Genomic DNA, 19269 nt, shown 5'->3' with positions numbered 1-19269 from the left:
TCCAGTTCAGTTTTCTCAAGCTTTCCTAACAGAAACCTGAGAGCTGTCCTTTGTGGTGATTTCTCAGACCCTCAGGCTCTGATGGAGAGCCAAGACACTTAATCCAGTCTCAGTCTGTAGGACAGACATGCTGTCCAGATCTCGGGTACTGTGAGAAATGTCTTTTGGGGATTCAGTGCCGGAACAACTGTTAAGAACATAAGAAGAGCTCTGCTGGATCCTGACTCACACACTGGTAGGGCTACCATGTTCCTCCAGGCAACCAGCAGGGGAGGGGGAAGGACTAACCAGAAGAGGGAGGCCCAGGCAGCATCGCCAGCAATGTGGCTGCGTCACTTCCAACGTGTACCAGAAGTGACATCATCATTTGTGACGTCAGGGTGACGCTCTGGTATTTGGGCAAAAACTCTGGTAAAAATGGCTTCTACTGTAGAGTCTATAGGGACGGTGGCTCAGTGGTAGAGCATCTGCTTGGTAAGCAAAAGGTCCCAGGTTTAATCCCTGGCATCTCCAACTAAAAAGGGTCCAGGCAAATAGACGAGAAAAACCTCAGCTTGAGACCCTGGAGAGCCAGTCTGCGTAGATTACTTGGATGGACTGAGGGTCTGATTCAGTATAAGGAAGCTTCATATGTTCATATGCTTCATATGTCTTTGCCCAAATACCAGAATGTCATCTGGACACCACCAACATGGTGATGTCACTTCTGGTGCACGCAGGAAGTGATGTCACCATGTTGCCAGCAACATAAGCTGAGCCTCACACTCTCTCTTGGTAAGTCCCCCAGCTGATCACTAGTGGTAGGGAACCCGTGGGGGATGGTGGCAGGGGACCCCTGCCTCCACTGAAAGGTCTGGCAACCCTACACAGTAACCAACCAGTTACTCTGGAGGGCCAACAACAGAGCTAAGGCCTCTCATAAGAACATAAGAGAAGCCAGGTTGGATCAGGCCAGTGTCTCATCCAGTCCAACACTCTTGAGATAAGAACATAAGCGAAGCCAGGTTGGATCAGGCCAGTGGCCCATCCAGTCCAACACTCTTGAGATAAGAGTATAAGAGAAGCCAGGTTGGATCAGGCCAGTGGCCCATCCAGTCCAACACTCTTGAGACAAGAGTATAAGAGAAGCCAGGTTGGATCAGGCCAGTGGCCCATCCAGTCCAACACTCTTGAGATAAGAACATAAGAGAAGCCAGATTGGATCAGGCCAGTGGTCCATCCAGTCCAACACTCTTGAGATAAGAACATAAGAGAAGCCATGTTGGATCAAGCCAATGGCCCATCCGTTCCAACACTCTTGAGATAAGAGCATAAGAAAAGCCAGGTTGGATCAGGCCAGTGGCCCATCCAGTCCAACACTCTGTGTCACATAAGAACATAAGAGAAGCCAGATTAGATCAGGCCAGTGGCCCATCCAGTCCAACACTCTTGAGATAAGAACATAAGAGAAGCCATGTTGGATCAAGCCAATGGCCCATCCAGTCCAACACTCTGTGTCACACAGTGTCCAAAAAACCCAGGTGCCATCAGGAGGTCCACCAGTGGGGCCAGGACACTAGAAGTCCTCGCACTGATGTTGCTTCCTAGGCCTGCTGCCTCTGAATACGGAGGTTCCCATTAGTCACCATGGCTAGCAGTCACTGATGGGCCTCTCTTCCAACAGTTAGAACTCTGAGCTGCTGGTTCAGGTTCTTTTTGCATGCTTCATCTTCTGCTTTGTAGCTTCAGCTGCACGTTCGCTGCCTGGTGCAAACCGCTGACGTGTTGTTTCTTCTCTTCCCCTCCCTCTTCCCCCCCGTTCCGTGTCCCCTTGCATAACAGATGCCTTGTCTTTCCCTTTTCACGGACCAGGACGAAGTGGCCGTGGAGTCCACCAACCCGCAAAAGAACAAAATGGACAAACTAATTGAAATTCTCAACAGCATGCGGAACAACAGCAGCGGGGTGGACTCCAAGCTCACCAACTTCATGGAGGAGGCCCAGAACTCCACCAACTCCGAGGAGATGCTGGGGGAGATCGTCAGGACCATCTACCAGAAGGCGGTGACGGACCGCAGCTTCGCCTCCACGGCTGCCAAGCTCTGCGACAAGATGGCACTCTTCATGGTGGAGGGCACCAAGTTCCGGAGCCTTCTCCTCAACACGCTCCAGGTAACCAGATAAATCACAGCTGCTGCCGCCGGCCTGTCAGTGCTCAGCCCCCGAGCGAAGTCCAGAAGTTCTGCCCGTGCTTGAGCTGTCTTTCCTGCATTCCATTCTCACCCAATTAATTTTAGAAAAAGAAAAGCAGAAATGGAGGGAGAAGGGGAGGGAGGGGGGGGCAGAAGCTAGGGGCTGAATTTGCGTTTGTTTACAGCAGTGTTTCGTGGTTACAACGGACCAATATAAATTTATAAACGCTGCCCCCTCTGTGAACCATCTCCCGTTCTATTTTAAAGGAGCACTTTGGCAAAGGCTGGGTTTCACCCACGGTTCGGTTCATCTTGTCGGCTCAAAAGGCATCGATGACTGTTGTAGGATTGGATGGGGGGAGAGATTTCCTTGAATGCCGAAGGTTTTCCTCCTTGGTTTTTTAGAAAGGCAGAATGGGCAGTGTCTTCTAGCTGTGAACGCCCTTTTAGGGTTGCCAACTTCCAAGAAGGGGCTGGAGATTTCCCAGAATTGCTACTGATCACTTATTTACTATTTATTTGCTTATTTAAAATGTGTATTCCACATTTTAAAATGTGGATAAAATGGCTGCTTTGGAAGGCGGATTGCCTGGCGTCATACCCTCCCCAGATCCCTCCCCTCCCTAAACCTTGCTTTCCCAGGCTCTACCTTCAAATCTCCAGGAATTTCCAAACCTGGAGCTGGCAACCTTACTTGTTGTTCACATGTCGCTCCAGTAGTCCAGAGGCTTTGCGTGTGCGGTGTTCTCTGTGTGCCCCGACCTTGCTGACACTGCGAGCATTTGGGAAATTTTGAGAACAATTCCTGGGTGCCGCCATGAAATGTCTGCCGTGGGTTGAGGAGGGTGTAGCCAGAAACAAAATGGCTGCCGCACAGGCTGGGACCAGGAACGCAGTTCCGGCTGGCTTGGTGTCAGGGGGTGTGGCCTAATATGCAAATGATTGCTGGGCTTTTCCTACAAGAAAGGCCTGTGTGAAACAATGACTGCAGGGTGTGTGGCCTGATATGCAAATAAGTTCCTGTTGGGTTTCTTCTCCCAAAAAAGCCCAGGCTGGAACCAATTAGAACAAGTTGGAAGATTCCAAAGGAGGGTGGCAGACTTTGGGTCCCATTTAAGAGGCATAAATATAGGACTTTTTTTGAGCAGGAACACAGTTCCCGCTGACCTGGCATCAGGGGGTGTGGCCTAATATGTAAATGAGTTCCTGCTGGAGGTTTTCCTACCAAAAATTGGTAGACACGGTGGTGATGTCAGGGTGTGTGGCCTAATATGCAAACGAGTTCCTGATGGGCTTTTTCTTCCCCTCCCCCAAAAGCCCTGCATAAATGTGTGGGAATCCAGTAGCTGGAGAAGGAACAGGTCCACGTGGAATTTAGAAACGGGAGGGACACCGCAATGTTGGTTTAGAGTTCCGTATAGAACTGAGAAGCATTGTATTTTGCACATGGCTTTAATCAAACGTTGTGAAGCCTAGAGGACAGAGACAACAGCCAGTAGATCAGGAGTGTCAAACATGCAGCCTGGGGGCCAAATCAGGCCCTCCGAGGGCTCCTATCAGGCCCCCAAGCAACTGTCTCTTGTCTGCTTTCTTCTCCCTCTCTTTTGCTTCCTTCTGCATCACAGCTTGCTTTGCCAAGCTTGCTCAACTTCACAGGAGCTATCTATTTTCCCCATTGGCCGAGGCTCCTCCCCCTCCTCATTCCCTTGGAAGGAAGGAAAGAGCCAGAGCTTCCTTTGCCCAGTTCCCCGGATCCCATGAGAGAAATACAGAGAGAGCACCTTTAAGACTAGCAAGTGCTAATGTTTGAAGCATGTTTTATTTTAAGGGTTTAAAAAAAAAATCTTTAGTTGTGTTCGTCTATGTCCTTTTAAAAGTTTATATCTCTGGTACCTAATCTTAAATAGACATGCACATGGCCTGGCCTGACACAGCTTGGCCTGACGAGGTCTCCTTTACATCAGAGTTCGACACCCCTGCTATAGACCTTTGACAATTCCAAAACAATACGCTCAGCTTAGTTTTGCATTGAACATACAACTTCGTTGCTTGCTAAGCACTGCGGCAGAGACCGTCGTTGAGGTGGGGCTAAGCTCTGCGTTGTCTTGATGACCTCTGGGTGGAACTCCCAACTCTGACTTGGAAATTCCTGGGGATTTGGAGAGTGGAGCCCAGAGACAGTGGCAGTTGGGGAGGAGAAGGAGCTAAGCATGGGCGTTATGCCATAATGCCTGCACTGTGAGGTTGCCTTTACAACAGAGGAGCCAGTCTCTGTAGTGTGGAGGTCAATTCTAATTCAAGAATTTGGTAACCTTACCCCCGAGGAAAAGGACAGGTTTTGCCAACTTCAATAAGACCATGTGCCAGAATTTGATGTGCCAGATTGAAGATAGTTATTGCCATGAGTTAAAATACCTGAATTGCCATGCGTTAAAAAGAGCCCCGTGGCGCAGAGTGGTAAAGCTGCAGTGCTGCAGTCGGAGCCTTCTGCTCATGACCTGAGTTCGATCCCAGCGGAAGCTGGTTCAGGTAACCGGCTCCAGGTTGACTCAGCCTTCCATCTTTCCGAGGTCGGTAAAATGAGTCCCCAGCTTGCTGGAGGGAAAGTGTAGATGACTGGGGAAGGCAATGGCGAACCACCCCGTAAAAAGTCTGCCGTGAAAACGTTGTGAAAGCAACGTCGACCCAGAGTCGAAAATGACTGGTGCTTGCACAGGGGACTGCCTTTTTTAAAATACCTGGGCGCTGGTTCCAAACTTAATTGCGGCCAGGACAAAGAAGATTGAAGATAGTTATTGCCATGAGTTAAAATACCTGAATTGCCATGAGTTAAAAAGAGCCCCGTGGTGCAGAGTGGTAAAGCTGCAGTGCTGCAGTCGGAGCCCTCTGCTCATGACCTGATTGCGGCCAGGACAAAGAAATGGAAACATAGAATATACCTAGGATTCTTGTTGCCGCTGAAATACTGCGTGTACTATCCACAAAACGTCCAGAGTGTGGTCTGCCTTTGAGCTGACAACCGAAGAAATGGCTATACAGGAAACTGACAAAAGTTCTGCAGGTATACCGCAAGCGTAAAAATGGGCAGGAGTAGACGCACGAGCGGACGTTATTGGAACTGTTGCTTTAAAACGTTCAATGGACGGAGCCGTCAGTCCTTGTGAGTTTTTGCTGTGTAACTTTGGTCTTTGTATTAATTGAAAAGTTGTGAAATATATACAATATATGAAGGTAGGAAACACTGAGAGCATTTAAATGAAGGGGAAATAGTGTAGAGCCTTGTTTGTGTGTGTTTAAATCCATTTGCTGTCGTTTCCTTGAGTGCTTACACAATCCCGAGGTGGGGGGAGGGGGTCCCCCGGTTTGGAGGCCCTCCCCCTGCTTCAAGGCCATCAGAAAGCCGGGGGGGGGGGAGCAGTGTCTGCTGGGCACTCCATTATTTCCTATAGAGACTGATTCCCATAGGTATAATGGAGAATTGATCCACAGGAATCTGGGGTTGGGGGGGCGCTGTTTTTTGAGGTAGAGGCACCAAATTTTCAGCATAGCATCCGATGCCTCTATTCAAACCACTCTCCATGTTTCAAAAAGATTGGATCAGGAGGTCCAATTCTATGAGCCCCAATAGAAGGTGCCCCTATCTTTCATTATTTGCAGTGGAGGGAAGGCATTTTAAAAGTGTGCCGTCCCATTAAATGGGATGGCCAAAACTCCCTTTGGAGTTTAATTATGCTTGTTGCAACCTTGCTTCTGGCTCCACCCTCAGTGTCTCCTGGCTCCACCCCAAAGTCCCGAGATATTTCTCAAATTGGACTTGGCAACCTTACTTTGAAGCCAATCAGGAATAGACAGGGTGGAATTCTAGCAGCAGCTGCTTTGCATATTAGGCCACTCCCCCCTGATGTCACTAATCCTCCAAGAGTTTACAAGGCTCTTTTTTGTAAACTCCTGGAGGATTGGCTACACCAGGGGTGTGTGGCCTAATATGCAAAGGAGCTCCTGCTAGAATTCCACCCCTGGAAATAGATAACAAGTCTGGCCATGGTTTTCATGCCATGGTTTCAGAACAGTCTAGCTAGGAGCTGTAGTCAGGTCCTAATGGCTGGGATCGACTGGAGCGGCAGGGGCGGGGGCAGCTGCACTAAAAGCCAGGCAGCAACTATTGACGTCCTCGCAGCATATCGATTGTTCTGGGTGGCTGGTTCATCAGCAGGCCTGGCTCTCCAGCTATATCGACGAAGGAATTTCCTGAAACGGTAGTTATTTTACAAAGCAGCATTGGCAGATTCATCATTAGGTCAATGAATACACGCGGAGCGCTCGAGGAACAGTTAGGAATGATTTATATGGGGATTCTAAGTGCCAGTTAAGCATATTTGTTAATAAACTGGAATTCAGGGCCATAAGATCTTTTAGTGGAACCTCCAGGAATAGCGGCAGTCTACCTCCAGTCAGCAGATGTCAGGATGTGAGCGAGCAACAGAACTGGTAGAATCTCCAGGCGTGGACTTTGCTTGGCTGCTTTTTGGAAACAGAATGCTGGAGCAAATGTACCCTTAACTCGATCCAGCCAATAAGTTTATTATATATATTTCCATTAGTTAGGGTTGCCAATCCCAAGTTGGGGGCAGGGGATCCCCAGGTTTGGAGACCCTCCCCTCTCTTCAGGGTTATCAGAAAGTGGGGGTAGGGAGGAAAATGTCCACTGGGTCCTAGATCATACCCTATAGAGACTGGTCCCCTAGGGTATAATGGAGAATCAATCGGTGAGTATCTGATACGACGTCACACCAGAGTCGGAAATGACTGATGCTTGCACAGGGGACTAAAAAGGTAAAGGTAGTCCCCTGTGCAAGCACTAGTCATTTTCGACTCTGGGGTGATGTTGCTTTCACAACGTTTTCACGGCAGACTTTTTACAGGGTGGTTTGCCATTGCCTTCCCCAGTCATCTACGCTTTCCCCCCAGCAAGCTGGGGACTCATTTTACCGACTTCGGAAGGATGGAAGGCTGAGTCAACCTGGAGTCGGCTACCTGAACCCAGCTTTCTCTGGGATCGAACTCGGGTCGTGAGCAGAGGACTCTGACTGCAGTACTGCAGCTTTACCACTCTGCCCCACAGGGGACTACCTTTTCCTTTTTAAATTCACAGGATCAGCATTGTTGTCAGATGGCCATCTAACCCCTGTTTAAAAAGCTCTGAGAAAGGAGAGCCCACCACCTCCCGAGGAAGCCTGTTCCACTGAGGAACCGCTCTAACGGTCAGGAAGTTCTTCCTAATGTTGAGCTGGAAACTCTTTTGATTTAATTTCAACCCACTGGTTCTGGTCCGACCTTCTGGGGCCACAGAAAACAATTCCACACCATCCTCTATAGGACAGCCCTTCAAGGACTTGAAGATGGTGATCCTATCACCTTTCAGCTGCCTCGTCTCTAGGCTAAACATGCCCAGCTCCTTCAGCCTTTCTTCATCGGACTTGGTCTCATACCTGCCTGTATATTCCGCCCCTGCTTGCTTGGAAGCCTTCTTATTGCCCGTGCTCACAGCCACCTAACCACCTGCAGCCCCGGCAATAGCAGGGTGTACAGCTGGGACCATGAGATTACAAAAGAGGGGGAGCAGACAGCAGAAATCCCAGACCTTGCTGGCTGCCCCAACTCACCTGCACTATAGCAGAGGTTTGCAACTGGAATTTCTGCAGGAAAATCTGGTTGCAAGTGTTTTCTAAAAGGCACTGAGAGTGCATTACCTAGGGGTCATTTTGTAGGGAAATAGGTGGTGGAGCTCATTAGCAAGAAAGGAGAGCCCCTGGCGAGTGAGGCCTGCTTGGGTAGAGATCCAGCCATTGCAAGCAGGCCTCGCTCACCTGCGGCTCTCCTGGGCCACACACACACACACACACCCCTGGTGAAAAGGCCAGCAAGCCACCTGCCACCCCAAATCACTTAAGAAGTGAAGAAAGAGTGGCATGGGCTTCTCCAGGGGTTAATGAGGGCTGCTGGGGGTGTGGCAAAGCCCCTGGTAGCTGTCTGGCTGACTGCTCTCCTAATCCAGGGATTGTTAATGCAGCTGCACCTACTATTCAATGGACAAGGTAGGTGGGGAGGAAGAGGTGGAGCCGTCAGAAAGGTTCAGGAGCTGTGCTCCTGTGAGCTCCTTCTGAATCTGAGGCCTGGTATTACCCAACAGTGTGCGAAAGCAGACTCTATGTGTGTGTGTGTGTGTGTGTGTTTGCTATGATCTGACAACAGATGGCTGTAGGCGATGCAGCAGACAGTCACAGAGCACAGTGGGTGAAGCAGCGTGATTCAGACATAACATCCAACCTTTCCGTCTGTTGCCTACAGCGAACGTAGCACAGGGTCTTCCAGCCTGGGTGTAATTTTCCGTCTGCCTCCTTTGTGCTGAGCTAAGTAGACTGGAATCTATTCCGTTTCTGACTGTGCGCTTCTGCTCCTGTGTAGGTTCCTAATTGCTCCTTTCTTTCCTCTCAAACCATGCCAAATTCTTGAAAGCTATCCTGATTTCCAGGAGCCCCGTGGTGCAGAGTGGTAAAGCTGCAGTACTGCAGTCTGAGCTCTCTGCTCATGACTTTTCAATCCCGGCAGAAGCTGGGTTCAGGTAGCCGGCTCAAGGTTGGCTCAACCTTCCGAGGTTGGTAAAATAAGGACCCAGCTTGTTGGGGGGAAAGTGTAGATCAGTGGTCCCCAACCTTTTTAGCACCAGGGACCGGTTTTGTAGAAGACTGGAGGGGGATGGTTTTGGGATGATAAAATTGTGCACTTTATTTCCGTTAGTTTGGTGTGGCGGTTAAGTGTGCGGACTCTTATCTGGGAGAACCAGGTTTGATTCTTCACTCCTCCACTTGCAGCTGCTGGAAGAGATTTCAGTCAGTCCTAGCTCTTACAGAGCTGTCCTTGAAAGGGCAGCTTCTGGGAGAGCCTTCTCAGCCCCACCCACCTCACAAGGTGTCTGTTGTTGGGGAGGAAGGCAAAGGAGATGGTGAGCCACTCTGGGACTCTGACATTTGGAGTGGAAGGCAGGATATAAATCCAATGTTGTATTATTATTATTATTATTATTACTACTACTACATTGTAATATATAATGAAATAATTATACAGCTCATGGCCCGGTTGCTAACAGGCCACGGACCGGAGATTGGGGACCCCTGAATTAGAGAATAGGTTCTGTTGTAGATCCATCGCAGTAGATCCATCTTGTCTGTTAATCAGACCTGCAGAACATGTGCCTAAGGTGACTGGCTCCAGATTGGGAAATACCCGGGGGGCGGAGCCTGAGGAAGGAGGGCCTTGCGGGGAGATACCCAAGGGGTATAAATGTCAATGAGTCCACCTTCCAAAGCAAGCATTTCCTCCAGGGAAACTGATCTCTGTCACCTGGAGATCAGCTGTAGCCCCAAGAGATCGCCAGCCACCGCCTGGAGGTTGGGAACCCTGCTTCTGGCCCATCAGCCCAAATCAAGGCCTATGAAGGAGGCCAAGTCCTATGAGGAAAGGTTGAAGGAGCTGGGCGTGTTTAGCCTGCAGAGGAGGTAGCTGAGAGGTGATAGGATCACCATCTTCAAGTACTTGGAGGGCTGTTATGTAGAGCAAGGGTCTCCAACCCCCTGGTCTGCGGACCAGTCCCGGTCCGTGGCCTGTTGGCAACCGGGCCGTGAGTTATATAATTATTTCATTATATATTACAATGTAGTAATAATAATAACAACAACTCACGGATAAGACATTGGATTTATATCCTGCCCTCCATTCTGAATCTCAAGAGTGGCTCACAATCTCCTTTATCTTCCTCCCCCACAACAGGCACCCTGTGAGGTGGGTGGGGCCGAGAGAGCTCTTTCCAAAAGCTGCCCTTTCAGAGACAACTCTGCGAGAGCTGTGCCTAACTCAAGGCCTTTCCAGCAGCTGCAAGTGGAGGAGTGGGGAATCAAACTTGGTTCTCCCAGATAAGAGTCCGCACACTTAACCACCACACCGAAATAAAGTGCACAATTGTATCATCCTGAAACCACCAACTCCTCACCCCCAGTCCGTGGAAAAATTGTCTTCTGGTGCGAAATTGTTTTTTGTTGCCCCAGAAGGTAGGACAGGAACCAGCGGGTTGAAATTGAATCAGAAGAGTTTCCTACTCAACATCAGAGGTGTTTGTCCTAATATGCTAGCTCCTGTTTCCAAAAAAGCCCTACACTGCCATAATGTCCACTCTCCAAAGCAGCCATTTTCTCCAGAGGAAATGATCTCTGTCGTCTATAGATGAGCTGTAATTCCAGATCTCCAGGTCCTACCTGTCGGCTGCCAACAGTGCATTAATTAGGATTGGAGTGGCGTGTGTTAAAATCATCATTCAGTTCCCTTGCTTTACTGAGTGGCATTGAGTCCATCATCTTTCCTCAGGGGAAATCCCCACGCGTGTCCTCCAGAGCAGAAGAATGAAACACAAGCAGCATAAATAACTGAGGCCTGGTATCTGTCATTCTGGAAATCAACCAGCGGTTCTGATCGCACTGATGCCTCTAATTCAGTGAAGAACATTTCAGAAATTGCTCATCTTATCTGTGTGTGTGTGTTTAAAGAAACTCATGTTATTGAATCACGTTTCCCCGAGAGATTTCCACCGGCCATTGTTATAAATACCATTCGTTACCTTGGTCAAAGGGTGTGTTTGAGGTCGGGGGGTGGGGGGCGGAGAGGTTAATTGGCTTGCCTCCCCAGTTTTTGGGCGTGTAACATAAGTTAAAGTATTCCTCTGTTGAAATCCGCATGCTCTTTATAGCTGAGAGGTGTCTGCTCCGAAAGTATGCGTCGCAAAGTATATTCTTAGAGTGGGCATCACCAGGGTTGTAATAGAACCCTTCTCTCCCTAGCAACCGTTCCCAACAACACGTCAAACAGAACGATGTGATACCTTTCAGGAAAGGGGTGGGGCGGGAGTAGAGCGAAGCCATGAAAACCCACGGATCTGCGCGCAGAGATCAACCTTGCGAGGCAGGCTGTTGGGAGGAAGTTGGAAAGAAAGATGGGCAGAAAGACACCGAACCAGCCAGAATCAGTTATGCCCACTTGCGTTCCCTGTTTGGAAGCAAACAGCCTAACCTAATCTGGAAAAAAGATATTATTTTGTGAGAGTTACAGGCCTCATTTTGGGCAGGAGCTCACAGGAGCGGCGCTCCGAAACCTCTAAATTTTATTGTGCTCTTTCTTTCTTTAACCCTCCCCCCCTCCCCCCAAAAAAACTTGTTTCTGGGCTCCATTGTTCAAACACCACCACCACCACCCCAGTGAGAAGTTTGCTGAACTCTAAGATTGGACAAACTTTCCAAGGTAGGACCAGAACTAATGAGTTGAAATTAAATCAAAAGAGTTTCCGGCTCAACATTAGGAAGAACTTCCTGACCGTTAGAGCGGTTCCTTAGTGGAACAGGCTTCCTCGGGAGGTGGTGGGCTCTCCTTCCTTGGAGGTTTTTAAACAGAGGCTAGATGGCCATCTGACAGCAATGAAGATCCTGTGAATTTAGGGGGAGGTATTTGTGAGTTTCCTGCATTGTGCAGGGTGGTTAGACTAGATGACCCTGTGAATTTAGGGGGAGGTATTTGTGAGTTTCCTGCATTGTGCAGGGTGGTTAGACTAGATGACCCTGGAGGTCTCTTCCAACTCTATGATTCTATGATCCCACACACACACACACACACACACACACACACACACACACGGGGAAATAACCAAAACATAACAAGCAGAGAGATGGAAATCTTCCCCATGCCATTGTGGCCACACAGGAGAAAGTAATTTTAAAAGTATGATTGATGTAAGGTTTTATAATTATAAAATTATAATTATAAAATTATAAGGTTTTATAATTATAAAATTATAATTATAATTCAAGAAGCATTTGAAGGTAGATGCCGAGCTGGTATACTTTAGTTCACCTTCCGGTGATGTCAGGGGTGTGTGGCATATGCAAATGAGATGTGCTACTGAGCTCCGGCACCTCTTTTTCTACAAAATGACCTCTGCCTTTCTCATGAGAACATAGGAGAAGTGCCCTGACTTGGGTAGCTCAGGCAAGCCCAGTCTTGTCAGTTCTCAAAAGCTAAGCAATGCCGACTCTGGCAAGTGCTTGGATCAGAGACCTCCTTGGAAGACCAGCAGTCTGGGAGGCAGGGGCAGGCTTTCTTAGCCACTTCTCTGAATCTCTCCCAATAGTCACCAGAAGCCACCATGTCTTCCAGGTGCATGAGTATGCACATGCACATGCACACACACATACACATAAAAATACAAAAACAAATTTTAAAAGAACATAGGAAAAGCCATGTTGGATCAGGCCAATGGCCCCTCCTGTCCAACATTCTGTGTCACATAAGAACATAAGAGAAGCCATGTTGGATCAGGCCAATGGCCCATCCAGTCCAACACTCTGTGTCACATAAGAACATAAGAGAAGCCATGTTGGATCAGGCCAATGGCCCCTCCTGTCCAACATTCTGTGTCACATAAGAACATAAGAGAAGCCATGTTGGATCAGGCCAATGGCCCATCCAGTCCAACCCTCTGTGTCACATAAGAACATAAGAGAAGCCCTGTTGGATCAGGCCAATGGCCCATCCAGTCCAACACTCTGAGTCACATAAGAACATAAGAGAAGCCATGTTGGATCAGGCCAATGGCCCATCCAGTCCAACACTCTGTGTCACATAAGAACATAAGAGAAGCCATGTTGGATCAGGCCAATGGCCCCTCCTGTCCAACATTCTGTGTCACATAAGAACATAAGAGAAGCCATGTTGGATCAGGCCAATGGCCCATCCAGTCCAACCCTCTGTGTCACATAAGAACATAAGAGAAGCCCTGTTGGATCAGGCCAATGGCCCATCCAGTCCAACACTCTGAGTCACATAAGAACATAAGAGAAGCCCTGTTGGATCAGGCCAATGGCCCATCCAGTCCAACACTCTGTGTCACATAAGAACATAAGAGAAGCCATGTTGGATCAGGCCAATGGCCCATCCAGTCCAACACTCTGTGTCACATAAGAACATAAGAGAAGCCATGTTGGATCAGGCCAATGGCCCCTCCTGTCCAACATTCTGTGTCACATAAGAACATAAGAGAAGCCATGTTGGATCAGGCCAATGGCCCATCCAGTCCAACCCTCTGTGTCACATAAGAACATAAGAGAAGCCCTGTTGGATCAGGCCAATGGCCCATCCAGTCCAACACTCTGAGTCACATAAGAACATAAGAGAAGCCCTGTTGGATCAGGCCAATGGCCCATCCAGTCCAACACTCTGTGTCACATAAGAACATAAGAGAAGCCATGTTGGATCAGGCCAATGGCCCCTCCTGTCCAACATTCTGTGTCACATAAGAACATAAGAGAAGCCATGTTGGATCAGGCCAATGGCCCATCCAGTCCAACCCTCTGTGTCACATAAGAACATAAGAGAAGCCATGTTGGATCAGGCCAATGGCCCATCCAGTCCAACCCTCTGTGTCACATAAGAACATAAGAGAAGCCATGTTGGATCAGGCCAATGGCCCATCCAGTCCAACCCTCTGTGTCACATAAGAACATAAGAGAAGCCATGTTGGATCAGGCCAATGGCCCATCCAGTCCAACACTCTGAGTCACATAAGAACATAAGAGAAGCCCTGTTGGATCAGGCCAATGGCCCATCCAGTTCAACACTCTGTGTCACACAGTGGCCCCAACCCAAGTGCCATCAGGAAGTCCACCAGAAGGGCCATAACTCCAGAAGGCTGCAGAAGAAGAAGACAACAACTGCAGATTTATACCCCAACCTTCTCTCTGAATCAGAGACTCAGAGCGGCTTGCAATCTCCTTTATCTTCTCCCCCCACAACAGACACCCTGTGAGGTGGGTGGGGCTGAGAGGGCTCTCACAGCAGCTGCCCTTTCAAGGACAATTCCTGTGAGAGCTATGGCTGACCCAAGGCCATTTCAGCAGCTGTACGTTCTCCCAGATAAGAGTCCACACACTTAACCCCTACACTAAACTGGCTCTCATACTCTTGCCCCCCAAGCACCAAGAATACAGAATATCACTGCCCGAGACAGAGTGTTCCATCTATACCTTGTGGCGAACAGCCACTCATGGACCTCTGCTCTTAAGAACATAAAGAGAAGCCATGTTGGATCAGGCCAGTGGCCCCTCCAGTCCAACACTCCGTGTCACTTAAGAACATAAGAGAAGCCCTGTTGGATCAGGCCAGTGGCCCATCCAGTCCAACACTCTGTGTCACATAAGAACATAAAGAGAAGCCATGTTGGATCAGGCCAGTGGCCCATCCAGTCCAACACTCTGTGTCACATAAGAACATAAGAGAAGCCATGTTGGATCAGGCCAATGGCCCATCCAGTCCAACACTCTGTGTCACATAAGAACATAAGAGAAGCCATGTTGGATCAGGCCAATGGCCCATCCAGTCCAACACTCTGTGTCACATAAGAACATAAGAGAAGCCATGTTGGATCAGGCCAATGGCCCATCCAGTCCAACACTCTGTGTCACATAAGAACATAAGAGAAGCCATGTTGGATCAGGCCAGTGGCCCATCCAGTCCAACACTCTGTGTCACATAAGAACATAAGAGAAGCCATGTTGGATCAGGCCAATGGCCCATCCAGTCCAACACTCTGTGTCACATAAGAACATAAGAGAAGCCATGTTGGATCAGGCCAGTGGCCCATCCAGTCCAACACTCTGTGTCACATAAGAACATAAAGAGAAGCCATGTTGGATCAGGCCAATGGCCCATCCAGTCCAACACTCCGTGTCACAGAAGAACATAAGAGAAGCCCTGTTGGATCAGGCCAGTGGCCCATCCAGTCCAACACTCTGTGTCACATAAGAACATACGAGAAGCCCTGTTGGATCAGGCCAGTGGCCCATCCAGTCCAACACTCTGTGTCACATAAGAACATACGAGAAGCCCTGTTGGATCAGGCCAATGGCCCATCCAGTCCAACACTCTGTGTCACAGAAGAACATAAGAGAAGCCATGTTGGATCAGGCCAATGGCCCATCCAGTCCAACACTCTGTGTCACATAAGAACATAAGAGAAGCCATGTTGGATCAGGCCAGTGGCCCATCCAGTCCAACACTCTGTGTCACATAAGAACATAAGAGAAGCCATGTTGGATCAGGCCAGTGGCCCATCCAGTCCAACACTCTGTGTCACAGAAGAACATAAGAGAAGCCATGTTGGATCAGGCCAATGGCCCATCCAGTCCAACACTCTGTGTCACATAAGAACATAAGAGAAGCCATGTTGGATCAGGCCAGTGGCCCATCCAGTCCAACACTCTGTGTCACATAAGAACATAAAGAGAAGCCATGTTGGATCAGGCCAATGGCCCATCCAGTCCAACACTCTGTGTCACATAAGAACATAAGAGAAGCCATGTTGGATCAGGCCAGTGGCCCATCCAGTCCAACACTCTGTGTCACAGAAGAACATAAGAGAAGCCATGTTGGATCAGGCAAATGGCCCATCCAGTCCAACACTCTGTGTCACATAAGAGAAGCCATGTTGGATCAGCCAATGACCCTTCCAGTACAACACTCTGTGTCACACAGTGGCCAAAAAAGCCCAAGTGCCATCAGGAGGTCCACCAGTGGGGCCAAAACTCCGGAAGCCCTCCTACTGTAGCCCCCCAAGCACCAAGAAAACAAAACATCTGTCCCAGACATAATGTTGAGGAACTCAAACCTGACAGACATAGATAAAAACTCATCAAATTAATACATAAAAACATAAACCTCAAAATCACTGCTCCTAAAGTTAACCAAACATTCCTAAATAAAACAGACTTCAGCTGCCTTGCAATGATTGACAGTGATTGACAGTCTAGTGATTGACAGCTGTAGACTGTCTGGCACCCTAGGCAAGGCTAATTTCTAGCGTCCCCCCTGCACTGATCACTTCACCAAGTCACATGGGGGTGCCCAATTTGGCACCCGCAGAAGGCTAGCAACCTAGGCAGTCACCTAGTTTGTCTAGTGGGGGGGCTGGGTACACCTCCCTGGGAAGGTTGTTCCATGCTCATGAGACTACCACCAAAAAGGCTCTCTTTCATGTGCCTACCAGACGAGCTTCTCCGATAGATGGGATAGTCAAGATAGCCTCTCCCTTAGCGATCTTAATTCTCAGGCAGGAACATGCGAGAGAAGATGATCCTTCCTGGTCCCAAGCCGTAAAGGGCCTTAAAGGTCGAAACCAACACCTTCTTCAGTCGAGCTCTGGAGTGGATCACTAACCAGTGGGATTGCTGTAACGTCGGGGTCACACACTCCCAGCCGTTGGCCCCGAGCAGCAGTCTTAACTACAGCATTCGACACTAGCAGCAACCTCCTCAAGCAGCGTTGCCAATCCCCAGGTGGGTGTAACAAAACCAGAAACCACAGTTTAGAGATTGGTAAGAATATGGAGGAAACTCTATGAATACTTATACACATAATTGCTTACGCACTTTTTTGTTTTTTTACTTATGCGCTTCATTGGAACTCACGCAAAATTTCAAAGCAAAATTCATATAACTCAGAGCAAACTCAAATCCACGAACAATTTGATTGGTTCCAATGAGGTCCATGTACAGTCCTATTGCTCCTATAAGGTAGATGATCCTGCTGTCCTGAGATCCGGTTTTCTGAAAGGCGGAGGTGTACCTTGCTTTGCAGATGTAGAGGTAGCAATCCTCTATTCAACAGGCGTGGCCACACAAGTCCCAGGTTGGATTCATGTTTCATTTGCCACTTCCACTGGCCACCCGTATTCTTGTTTGGAACCCGTGCTAAGGCAACAGCTCAATCAGTTGTTGTTTTTTTAATTACACGATTGGTTCTCAATTATTAGTTTGGAGGCCCTCCCCTGCTTCAGGGTCATCAGAAAGTAGGGGGGGGACATCTTCCAGCACTCCATTATCCCCAATGGAGATAAATTCTTATAGGGTTTAATAGAGAATTGATCTGTGGGTCTCGGGGGGGGGGGCTGTTTTTCAAGGTAGAGTCACCACATTTTCAGTACAGCATCCAGTCCCTCTTCTCAAAACACCCTCCAATTTTCAAAAGGATTGGACCAGGGGGTCCAATTCCATGAGCCCCCAAAGAAGGTGCCCCTGTCCTTCGTTATTTCCAATGGAAGGAAGGCATTTAAAAGGTATGCAGTCCCTTGCAATGTGATGGCCAGAACTCCCTTTGGAGTTCAGTTATGCTTGTCACAACCTTGGTCCTGGTTCCACCCCCAATGTCTCCTGGCTCCACCCCCAATGTCTCCTGGCTCCACCCCATTGTCTCCTGACTTCACCCCCAATATCTCCTGGCTCCACCCAATGTCTCCTGGCTCCACCCCCAATATCTCCTGGCTCCACCCCAATGTCTCCTGGCCCCACCCCCAATATCTTCTGGCTCCACCCCCAGTGTCTCCTGACTTCACCCCCAAAGTCCCCAGATATTTCTTGAATTGTACTTGGCAACCCTGTCTGCAACGGCAATTCAAATTTCACAGAGAAGATAGAGCAGGGTTTTTAAAACAACCCCGCCGCAAAGCAGAAATAAATCAGCTTCATTAAGGAAGGCAGAGAGCAAACTCATTTAATTTCTCCCGTGTAAGGATTTACAACTTCCTCCTCTCCAACAATGCGCGTGTTATGGGGTTTACGGCGTATGATTTGCATTGCCGTCAAGAAAAAAAATCCTCTCCCATCGTTTATCAAGGTCCTGGGAGTTATTTTGGTGAGCCAACAGTTATCGGCTGCAGCAGACGTAGCGATTGCTCCCCGGAGGATTGCGTGTAGGGGATTGGCTCACGGGCCTATTAATATTAATAAAAACCCGACAATCGCAGTATGCTTTTCATCTGTAGGTCTCATGGGAGCCTATGAAAGGAGACGTGTGCTATTCACTTCTTTGCACTATTCATTGCATCTTGTTGGCAGTCAATATTCTTCAGTAGCAAGGATTTGGCCATGGAAAGTGGCTCAATGGTGAAAAGAAGATAAATAAAAGGGGAAAAAACCAATTAAATCTAGGATTGCGAATCCCCAGGTGGGGCAGAAACCTCCGTGAAAACCAGCCTCCGAAAGTATACACTAAACAGTTTACTTCAATAAATACTCAAAAAGAAAGAAAAAAATTGTGTGATTTCTTGTGCCTTGCTGTACAGAAGAGTGTTTGGTGCATTGATCTCCGTGGACGACTTCACCATTGGAATTGCTGCCTGCACCCATCTTACAGAAATTTCAGACATTAATTTGTTTCTAAGTGACTTTGGGTGTGGGTTTGGGGGGTTCCTTATGTACTTTTCCTGTAGTATTTCTTGCAGCATTTACTGTTTGAGATAGTCTTTGAGTATTTATTGAAGTAAACTGTTTAGTGTATGCTTTTGGAGGCTGGTTTTCACAGAGGTTTCTGTAACCTTTTTCCCTGCGCCATTATCCACGTTGCTCTTCATTGGTTGCACAATCCCTAGGTGGGGGCAGGGGATCCCCTGGTTTAGAGGCCCTCCCCCCACTTCAGGGTCATCCGAAAGTGTGGGGAGAAATGTCTGCCGGGGCACTCCAGAGACCGATTCCCATAGGGTATATGGAGGATTGATCTGTGTGTATCTGGGGCTTTGGGGGGGGGGGCTCTTTTTCAAGTTAGAGGCACCAAATTTGCAGCATAGCATCCAATGCCTCTCCTCAAAAGACCCTCCAAGTTTCAAAAAGATTGGATCAGAGGGTCCAATTCTGTGAGACCCAGAAGGAGGTGCGCCTATCTTTCATTATTTCCAACGGAGGGAAGGTGTGGGTCCCTTTGGAGTTCAGTTATGCTTGTCACAACCTTGCTCCTGGCTCCGCCCCCAAAATCTCCTGGCTCCACCCCCAAAATCTCCTGGCCCCACCCCCAAAATCCCTAGATATTTCTAGAATTGGACCTGGCACTCCTAATGAAATCATGGCCACCCTACCTGGATAATCCAGGCAAGCCTGATCTCGTCATCGGACGCTAAGCAGGGTCATCGCTGGTTAAAACTTGGATGGGAGACCGCCTTGAAATACCAAGTCAGGAG

The 19269-nt window shown here is 48.6% G+C and overlaps 1 protein-coding gene across 4 annotated transcripts in view; it reads left to right on the top strand.

Moving 5' to 3' along the window:
* CTIF (cap binding complex dependent translation initiation factor) overlaps positions 1-19269 on the top strand; it is a 181662-nt gene that overhangs the window by 99225 nt on the left and 63168 nt on the right. For 2 of the 4 annotated variants that reach the window (XM_060236193.1, XM_060236190.1), the window contains one exon: positions 1852-2151. In XM_060236193.1, the coding sequence (XP_060092176.1) occupies positions 1852-2151 (300 nt within the window). Of the gene's footprint in view, positions 1-1821; positions 2152-19269 lie in introns of all 4 variants that reach the window. The other 2 variants (XM_060236192.1, XM_060236189.1) reach the window with 1 other exon arrangement.

This window comes from Heteronotia binoei, chromosome 4 (genome assembly GCF_032191835.1).
Source record: "Heteronotia binoei isolate CCM8104 ecotype False Entrance Well chromosome 4, APGP_CSIRO_Hbin_v1, whole genome shotgun sequence".
Lineage (NCBI taxonomy): Eukaryota > Metazoa > Chordata > Lepidosauria > Squamata > Gekkonidae > Heteronotia > Heteronotia binoei.
This window is presented reverse-complemented; position numbering and strand designations above follow the sequence as displayed.